The sequence below is a fragment of the Aulostomus chinensis genome, chromosome 9 (assembly GCF_037954235.1).
Source record: "Aulostomus chinensis isolate RoL2024-O1b breed Wild chromosome 9, RoL_Achi_v1.0, whole genome shotgun sequence".
NCBI classification, from domain to species: domain Eukaryota; kingdom Metazoa; phylum Chordata; class Actinopteri; order Syngnathiformes; family Aulostomidae; genus Aulostomus; species Aulostomus chinensis.
In genome coordinates this window covers 3,002,680-3,012,879 of record NC_141328.1, presented here as the reverse complement: position 1 = coordinate 3,012,879, position 10,200 = coordinate 3,002,680, and the positions used below count along the sequence as shown (strand labels likewise).

At 46.7% G+C, this 10,200-nt stretch overlaps 1 protein-coding gene across 2 annotated transcripts; it reads right to left on the bottom strand.

Moving 5' to 3' along the window:
- Positions 1-378: 378 nt before the first annotated feature.
- On the bottom strand, positions 379-9,316 carry ptk6b (PTK6 protein tyrosine kinase 6b). 2 transcript variants are annotated; one of them, XM_086213100.1, is made up of 8 exons: positions 8,732-9,316; positions 6,910-7,031; positions 4,696-4,856; positions 4,384-4,543; positions 2,887-3,048; positions 2,228-2,409; positions 1,999-2,152; positions 379-1,438 (listed from the first exon to the last, which is right to left on the bottom strand). In XM_086213100.1, exons 1-8 carry the CDS (start codon positions 9,136-9,138, stop codon positions 1,257-1,259), a joined length of 1,530 nt encoding a protein of 509 aa, XP_086069226.1. In that variant the 5' UTR covers positions 9,139-9,316; the 3' UTR covers positions 379-1,256. The 2 variants fall into 2 exon arrangements, with proteins under 2 accessions (XP_086069226.1, XP_086069227.1); XM_086213101.1 differs by having other exon boundaries at positions 8,657-8,803.
- Positions 9,317-10,200: the final 884 nt, after the last annotated feature.

Sequence of the window (10,200 nt, the reverse complement as noted above, 5' to 3'; positions counted from 1 at the left end):
CTGTCATTCCCACGCCGACCTCCTCCTCATCGGCTCACTCGTCCTTCAGAGCCAGATGTTTCAGACAGGACGATGAAGGGAAAGAGGCTCGTCGTGTTAGCCTGCAGCCGACATTAAACATCCCGCTGAGCCCAGTTTTCCCTTCAACAAAGTGAGTCCCATTGACGAAACAGACGAAAACTGAGCTACTTGGAAGGTCTTGAAAAACATACGTCACTTCTTTCAACGCCTGCACGCACCCGTGTCCCCTGATAGAGCGTGAAGGCCTGTTTTCATTTATCCATGGAAAACATAAACAAAAACAACAGTTCTATTCATCAGTGCTTCTGAAAAAATGTGCAGAAAAAGATCGAAACAACACGGGCAACATTTTCGAGGTTCATAGATTTAATAAGCACCTGATTTAGTCTCATTAAATTCACCTCTGTGGGGTTTTTTTTCCAAGCAGTTCACATTACGACAAGGAAAAACAGGCAGAAGTGAAGGGGGGGGGGGCATCAAATGACCCAAATGTCATCATCGCAGTAACATTGATAACTTAACAATAATTAATGTTGCGCTTTTCAAAAAAATAATTTAAAAAAATGACGCTTTATGAGGCAAGTTCTAGATGACATCATCAAATGTTCTCTTCTCTCATGTACGGAGACAACAGCTACATACCTCATACATGCAGGGGACATCTCAACCTTGTAGAAACCCAAGCAGTACTGGCACGAGTTAATAAGTCACAGGTGTGTGTGTGTGTGTGTGTGTGTGTGTGTGTGAGATCGCACTTGCAATGTCTGACACCTGATCCAGAGACGTCACACTTTCAAACAGAGAACTAGAGTTACGATGTAACCGTCAGTTCTGTCTGACCAACAGACAAAAACGAGCTTTCCCCCATAAATAAACCTGCTAATTATCGAACTGCAGGAGCTGGAAGCAGAGACTTATGGGCACATTTGTTAACCTACATGATGACGTACATGGCATCCATTGTAAAAAAAAAACAAAACAAAACAATGTTTTGAATCGATTTCAAAAGGTTCTAAAAATTTGGATTGATTGATTGAAAATGAACTGAACAAAGAACATGATGTTACCCCACCACAAACAGACAGTCACGGTCACAGATTTTCCACAAACGCCTTCAAGAGTAGTTGAGTCCAATGAGGGGAAAAAAATAAAATAAAAAATCCTCCATCCCTGCTCAGTTAGATTCTTCTGCCCCTGTGTGGCTGAGCACCGGTACTGCAGGAAGACAGGTGGTGCTACTCCATGTCATAGGAGTTAGTCTCCAGATTGACCTTCAGGAACTTGAAGTGGGGCCTGTCGGCTGGCTCGCTACTCCAACATTTCAGCATGATTTGGTAGAGAAAGTCCGGGCACTTGGGTGGCGCCGGCATCCTGTATCCGTGGGTAACCTGCTGGTAGGTTTCCTGGTTGCTCCAGGCTGAGGAAGAGTGGGGAAAAAGTCGTGGAAAGATGAGTCTTGTTGGAAAGCTGCTCAAGCTGACAGAGAACCAGCCCCCCCCCCCCCCACCCCTCATTAAATCAACCAGTCAAACAGTAAGTTCTATTTCCTCGCAGTGATGGTTAAAGCTAGACTTCACCCAGAAGGTGAGCTGTTTCTGTGCTGAACCAGACTTTGCAGGACTGTGTGCTCAGAGACAGGGACCCCCCTTCACATGGATGCCAGCTGTGGCGCTACGCCTCTGCACACTGTGGCTGATAATGGCCAACAATAAATAAATACTGGAAATCAATGGAATAAACATGATTGGGCCGCAGCTGGATTGAAGGCTACTGCTACGCTGCTGTGGTGTCCACTTCTTCAGAGTCTTATTTTTTTCCCAGCGGTTACTTGATCAAAAAAGTTTGAGAACCATTGCACCTGACCGTAACTTCTACGGCTCTGAGTTTCGACCAGTTATGGCATTTATCATTGTTCCAAAGTGTTATTAACTCTACTCTTAAAGACACATCAACCCGAACACATCGTATTTTACCAACCTGGGTAAGGAATGCCACCATAGGTGATGATCTCATAGAGTAAGATGCCAAAAGACCACACGTCGGACTTGATGGAGAACTTTCCATGGCTGATGGCCTCGGGCGCGCTCCACTTGTAGGGAATCTTCTTCTCCTCAGTGACATAAAAGGGCTCCTGGATGAAAAACCTCCATGTTACATCAGAACCTTGAACTCTGACGTCAAAAGCAGACGCAGAAACTCTCCGTACCTTAATGATTCTGGCCAGGCCGAAGTCTGCCACTTTACAAATGTAGTCCTCTCCAACCAGGACATTTCTAGCAGCCAAGTCTCTGTGGATGCTGTGCTGCTCCTCCAGGTACAACATCCCATCAGCCACCTGGGCGCCCATGTCAACAAGCGCCGCCAGATCTTGTTGTTGCCCCTCGGGACCTGAGACGTGATAGAGTTATGGATCAAACAGTGAAATCATCCTCCACTTAAGAGTCGGGATGGGTGTACTGAGGAGGAAGACGAAAGATGAGGAGGCAAATGAGAATTTTAGAAAATAAAAAATGTATTTCGCTGTTTGCAGAGGAGTTGAACTTCTTTGAAGTTTGTTCTCTGATGCTTCGGTTCACTGTCACGAGCTGTCACTGCTGTAGGATGATGGGGAGCATCAGTTAGCTCACTGTGCTAGCTCAGAGAGGCGGATCTGTCCTCTGCTTCCCCAGAGAAGAGCAGGGCGTCTCATGCAACCAGCGATGCGTAAAACATCATGACTTTCATTGAGGGGCTATGAGGAGGTTGAGTGGCGCTTCATCACCTCCCTAAAATCACTGCAGGTGTGCAGGCAGACACGCGTCACAGGCAGAAGTAGCCACCAGCCGTATCTGAGTGGCGCTCGGAGGTAAAACAAAGAGGTTTTACTTCTGAGGAGGCTGAGCAGGCTGCCTTTCTCCATCAGCTCCGTGATGATGTAGTACGGCGTGGACACCGTGCAGACTGCAAACAGAGCGATGAGATGGCGATGACGGAGGCTTTTCAGAATCTGAACTTCCCTCTGAAATTCACAATGGTTCATCTCCGAGTCTGCCGGGACACAGACAGAGGAAGCCAGAGGGAAAAGGGAGGGATGGAAGGGATGGAAAAGAGAAAACCCAGAAGATGACGTGAACTGACATTGTCATTGACATCATCTATCCATCCATCAATCATCTATGTATTTATCTATCCATCTATGTATCTATCTATCTATCTATCCATCCATCTCTCCATCTATTTATCATCCATCCATCATCTATCCATCTATCTATCTATCTATCTATCCATCTATGTATGTATCTATCTATGTATCTATCATCCATCCATCCATCATCTATGTATCTATCTATCCATCTATGTATCTATCTATCTATCTATCTATCTATCATCCATCCATCATCTATCCATCTATCTATCTATCTATCTATCCATCCATCCATCTCTCCATCTATCCATCTATCTATCATCCATCCATCATCCATCCATCCATCATCTATCCATCCATCCATCATCTATCCATCCATCTATCATCTCTCCATCTATCTATCATCTCTCCATCTATCCATCCATCATCCATCTATCCATCATCCATCCATCATCTATCCATCCATCATCCATCTATCCATCATCCATCCATCCATCCATCATCCATCCATCCATCATCCATCCATCCATCATCCATCCATCCATCCATCCATCATCTATCCATCCATCATCCATCCATCCATCATCCATCCATCCATCATCTATCCATCCATCTATCCATCATCCATCCATCCATCCATCATCCATCCATCCATCCATCATCTATCCATCCATCCATCCATCATCCATCCATCCATCATCCATCCATCCATCCATCATCTATCCATCCATCCATCCATCATCTATCCATCCATCATCCATCTATCCATCATCCATCCATCCATCCATCATCCATCCATCCATCATCTATCCATCCATCCATCCATCATCCATCATCTATCCATCCATCCATCCATCATCTATCCATCCATCATCCATCTATCCATCATCCATCCATCCATCCATCATCCATCCATCCATCATCTATCCATCCATCCATCCATCATCCATCATCTATCCATCATCCATCCATCCATCCATCATCTATCCATCCATCCATCCATCATCTATCCATCCATCCATCTCTCCATCTATACAGAAAGTGTTCATGCAACAACTTCACTGTGTTCAGTGTTGCTGTGACATTCTTATCTGGAATAAAATGATATTTTTCTCAAGTTCTCTGTAACCCAGAGAATTGCTATTTTAACGCCAGGTGAGTTTGGTTGAGACACCTGAGCGGAACGCATCACACTTTGGCATGAACCTTCACACGAGCATTCAGAGGAGATCAACTACCGCTTTTGATGATCTTGATGGCGACATTGATGTGTTTCCTCCAGCATCCTCGGTAGACGTCGGCGAAGTAGCCGCCGCCCAGCTTCTCCTCCAGGGTGAATTCCTCTTTGGGACATTCCCATTCATCATCTGGAAACACCACATCTGTTTTGGGCTCTTTCTGATGAGGAAAACACACACTTTTATTCCTTGAGCAGACACAGTCAGAGTCCATGAAGGTGCTGGGTTGGAGTGGCTATTACTGCTGGCTATGACTGCCGGCACCACTGAATGGACTAAGAACCAGCAGCAGGAGGACTTGAGTGGTCGTACCCTCCTGCAGGGCTGCCCCAGGGAGCTGGTGACGGTGAGCCTGTGGCTGCAGAAGTGCTCCACCAGGTCGGTCAGGGAGCTGAACTGATGGTTGGGCTCCACATAGAAACTGCTCCTCTCTTGTAGGATCTTAAAATGCTTCACCTGACCGTTTGACCTCACTGCAGAATGAAACAAGAGGGTGAGAAGTGAAACACGCGAGACTCCAGACGTCGTCCTCAGATCTACCAGATTGACCACTTTTACAACCCTAGGTTTGGAAACACACAGGTAAAAACAAAAACACAAAGTTCTGCAAGTCCGAGGCGACTCTCAGGGAGTCTTGCGCAATCACGTGCCAGCCTGTGGAATTAGACAACCTCAAGAAAGAGCTTTGCTCTGTGGCACAGTCTGTTTTTGGTTTTATACTTTTTCACGTTAGTTATGCGTTTTTTTATGTCTGTGTTGAGTTTGACACGCTGTCAAACCTCTGGTGTTGACGACGGCTGTGGAGCGAATCGGGAGCGGACCGATGATGTCATCGTCTCTCGGCCCTGTTTGGCATTCTGCTGTTGTCTCTAGCGGAGCTGCGTGAAATGATGGGAAACATAAATACTGACATTTTTTGTGGTTACGCTTGCGCTGCTGCTCTTTGAAAGGGCATCAGTCAAATGCGGTCACACAAAAGAGACACACCATTTACCCCTCGCTACCTGTAGTGAAGTGTGCCAAAATCACAGTAGTCTTGTTTCTTTCTGTATTTTCTATTCATTGGTATTTTTAAAAAGCCCAGATTTTTCAAGCTGGGTCTATTTTCTTCCATCAAATATAAAAAAGATGCTTGAGGCACACGCAAACCCCCTGAAGCCTCAAGTGAGTTGTTTTGGAAGTCGCTATCTTGACTTTTTGGTACCAGAAGTTACAGAAAAAATCTCCCTGCTGAAGCAGGAAACACAGAAAAGCTTCCACAGATGATAAATATACATTAAAGGCTTTCATCTGTAGCTTGGAAGGCTTTTCTGCTGCTTTATCGTCTATTCTACAAAAACTGCAGCCATGATTTACAAAAGAAAACCACTCTGTATTCACCTTGAATTAAAACTAGCGATTGAAGAAGTCTTTAGGGAAAAGGGTGATAAATCACAGCAGAGGAGGGTTTTCCTCGTTCATTTTCTTTCTTAACAATTGGGAATTTGTTCTGCATGCAGCAGAGTCGCGGCGGCCCAGTGGAGCAGTGGTCCTCACTGTGGCCCCCCAGCAGGAAGGTTGTGGGTGGAGCCCCGGCTGCAGCACGGGGTCTTTCTGGGTGAGTCTCCATGTTCTCCCTGTTCCTGCTGGGTTCTCTCTGGTACTCCAGCTTCCTCCACAGTCCAAAGACATCAAGAGGGACCAGGTTAATCCAGACTCTAAATTGACCGTAGGCGTGGCTGGGAGAGCCAATGGTTGTCTGTCTCTATGTGTTGGCCCTGCCATGGACTGGTGACCTGTCCAGGGGGAAGGCTGCTGGGATAGGCTCCACCCCCACCACCCTCAACAGGAGAAGAGGGAGAACAGGGATGGATGGATTCTGCTGTTACCCGAGCAAACTGGAACATGGAGGAATCAACCATCGCAGGTTAACAGGAAGTCGGTTTTTTAGTAAACGGTGAAGTGACGCCGTCTTTATGGATCTTCAGCATTCAGGGAGAGTTACAGAAAGAAGAAGACAAATAAAGGAAGTTTATGACACATTTTGGACGCACATTCCTGCCTGTGTGCATTTTCTAAATCTCTTAACAGGATAAGAGGTGGAAAATGGATGGATGGGAGGCAGCACAGTCGCCTCCTGCTGGCCAGTAGAAGAAATGAAGATTTAAGACACTGCGCCGGTGGCGTCGCTTCTCAAGCTTCCTGATTTGACTCCACGTCCCCCTCTACCAGTCCGTTTTGCAGGACATGACTATTAGGTGTCTGTGTGAAATTCATCCTCATTAATAAACAATCTTGTTAGCTTTACGTAAATTAGGTTTCTCCATCACCTGTTGGTGCCGCATGGTGGAGACTCCCTCAGTGCTCCAGCTGCTATGGACAGTGAGCAGGGCTGCACTCATCCACTGAGGGGTTTGTTCCCCCCATTTTTAGAACTCTCAATTCTCTGTTTCTCTTCTATATCTTGCAGCTTGAGAATTCTGCCTCCTCCATGGGAACTCAACCTCTCATTCCTCCTGATGGTTCCTCTTTGTCCTCTGGTCTCACCTGAGAGAACGTATCCGACGTTGTCTTTCTCGCTGAGCCGGATGAGGAACGCCCCCTGGTCGTTTCCTGGTGCTAGCAGGTGGCTTTGCGCTTCGCAGCGGCTCATCGTCCCAAAATACCATCTGAGTCAAGACACACAGACGGAAATGAAAGTGATGATTTAGAGGATAAAAAAAAACAACACAAAAGCAGTTGGGCAATCTTTAGAAATATCTATTTGACATTTACACCCACAGAGATCTTGTGGATCTGATTTTGAATCGGCCTCCCTTTTCAAGCAGATTCAGAGGATCTAAACATGTCACAAGAATCCGCAGCAGGCGCAGGAAAGCCAAATCAAAGCGTTGAGCTTCACCGTACGGGAATGATCTGGAAGACTCTCCGCCCAGACGCACACCAGAGAGCAAACAAGGTAGCGACTGCATATTAAGTTAACACTCAGTGGCTGCTGGGAGTTCAAGAGCAGCATCTGAGTCCCGGGAATCAGGAATGAGGCTGAGGGGGAGGATCTGTCACTCCAGCCGGAATCTCTTTCACCACCTGCTAATTCCTGCAGGAATGAAAAAAAAAGCCTCCCACCACTTTGAGTGTCAGTCTAACCCCCCGGGATGGGTGATGTTCTCCTTCACCGGCGTTCTTTAGAGGCTCTGACTGGTGCTTCATGAGCCAGGTTGCAGATGGCAGCTCACTTCCTCAAATCTGGAGCTGGACGAGGCTGCCAGCAGCCTTCGTATCAGGAGTAGCATCAGTATGAACACTAACAGTAGTCACACTAGTATCTGAAGCACTGTCCTAACATTATCAACAGCACTGTGTTTGTAGTAGTACCAGTATTGGTAACTATTTTACCATTCTTGCTTAGGTTGTTGTTGTTGTTCGTTGTGTCTCGTAAACCTTGAGAGAGAAAAAAAGAAAGAAAGGACATTTTTGCTGCCGTTAGCAGCCAATCTCCGCTAGCTTCAAGCTAAATATACGTGGCTGACCCTTCCTGCATTCTGTGGTGAAACAACAGCTCTGTGAGGAACAGAAACCTATTTGTCAGTACTTGAAAATTACAATGCGGTTCACATTTTGGGTGAACAGCTGCCGACTCTCACTTCAACCCTAACAAACCACACCGAAAATGCCATATAAACAGAGTTCCTGTCTGTTTTCTTTCACCCTCTCGCCACACACTTCCCATTCTGTTGAAGCAATAAACAAAGAGAAAGACAAAACAAGAAGTGGTGAGTGTTTTCATCCCAGTTTGCGTCAGTGCACACTGACATTAGGAACAGTGTTGCTGACATTCTAGCGCGGTTCAGGGGAGAGCGGTGGCGGCTGAATCAGGCTCTGGTTGTAAAAGGTCTCAGCATGCCTGCGCTATGATGTCATCACTGATGTCAGACACGGGCAAAAGCATCCAGAGAATGAAGTCATAAAATGGATGGATGGATAGATGAATACTGGACACGCCCACATTTGATTGGCATGGATTTTAAACTTTAAAATATTGACATATTCTTGACGCTTCATGAGCTCCGCCCACTAATGTTACATATACATGTTACAGTACAACTGAGCTCAGAAACAGTCAGCGGAAGCACAGCACAACTTCCAGAAGGTTTGATTTCCCGTCTGTGGGGTCAGTGCCAACAGAGCTGCCTGGGAGGTCGCAGGATTCTGGTTCAGGGCTAATAAATTGTGTTGTTTACACACAATAAACATCCTTGCTGCCTCACCACTGAACTGAAGAGAGTTTACTCACAATACTGAAATTTGATGCAGTACTCAAACGGTTGAGTACTTTGTTCCCACCCCTGCTGTCACTGCGGACACTCACTCTTCCTTCTCCAGGGTCTCGGCCCTCATCAAGTAGTTCGCAGGTACGACCCCGGTGCCCAGGATGCGCCCGTTCTTGTCGACCATCTGCGCCGTCCACCAGTCTCCTTCGCGGTTGATCACACTGAACAAGTCCCCCTCCTGGAACGAGATCTCCTCCGGGAGCCGGCCCTCAAACGGCCACATCGCCCTGTAGATGGCTCCTTTCTCGGTTGGCCTCCCATGCAGAGGTACCGGTGGCGGAGGCTGCGCGCTCGGCGGGCTCCCCTGCTGCTGCGATGGGTGCGCGCCCGGCGGTCTCTCCTCGCCGCCGCCGCCAACTTCCTCCGAAGGAGCCTTTTTGTCGCTGTAAATCCTCTGCCACAGTACTTCCAGACACGGGCAAGCCTTCCGCAGACACTCACCCATAGATGACCATGAACGGCCCCGGTGAGGAGCCGCAGTCCCCTCGTCAGCCTCTGAGCAGCTGACTACACCTGTTGGACAGGTAGGTGGAGGGGATGGAGCGACAGGAATTCCGGCAATGCAGGAAGGACAATTCACCGCTGGCTGGTGGATTCTTCTGGTTCACTTCTGAGCTGAGAGCAAAGTTCCCGTCAGCAAATGAAGAACCCCGCCTCTGTCCGCCAGGCGCGTCATGACCCTGCCACTCCCAACGGCAGCGTTCTAAGACACGCGCAGCAGTATCCGAGTGTCCTGCCAGGTGAAGGAATCAATCCTAAACATGTCGGTGTGATTTATCACTCAGCTATGAGCAGAAATGTAGAATACAGAAAGGAGATAATCCTTTTCATGAACAGTTTCAAGAATTTCAACCTGTTCTGAGATCAGTGCCGCTGAATTCATGTTGTTTGATGTCTCTTCTTCTTTGGAAGTGTTAAAAACTGCTGAGGAATTTAAAAAATAAAAAGGTGCACAACATAGATTTTAATCTGGATCCCGACATTTCATAGTATTTTTTTTTGCAGTAACAATATAAATAGACAACCTCTACCTCCTTTAGTTTTACACCACAGCAGAAATCAAACTCGCCATGTGACCAAGCCTAGACACACTTAGCCTAACGCTTTCCAGTGTTCTGATGTTACGAAAATCTTTTGATTGTACACATTTTTTTCCCACCGTGGTTTTAAATGATGTCATTTTCTGAAAGACAAGAAGTAACGTGTCCAACATTTTATGAATGATCCAAAAAGGTAGCACTTCATCTTAACCGCCATCACACATCAAACAGTAACTGAAGCAGTACTTCACCTAAATTCACCTAAAAGTACTCACAAGTCGTGTCTTGAGCTCATAGACATTTTCCCCCCATCAGGGCATCGCTTCCTTGTTGCTCCAGAATGCAGTAAGAGCCAGCCACATCCGGTTCCTCACATGTTCACAATGGCAAATTCAGTGGGAGCAACTCGCCTATGCATATTCTCCATAACAAAGTACCAGAATTGTACGGATTAGCTTAAAAAAAAA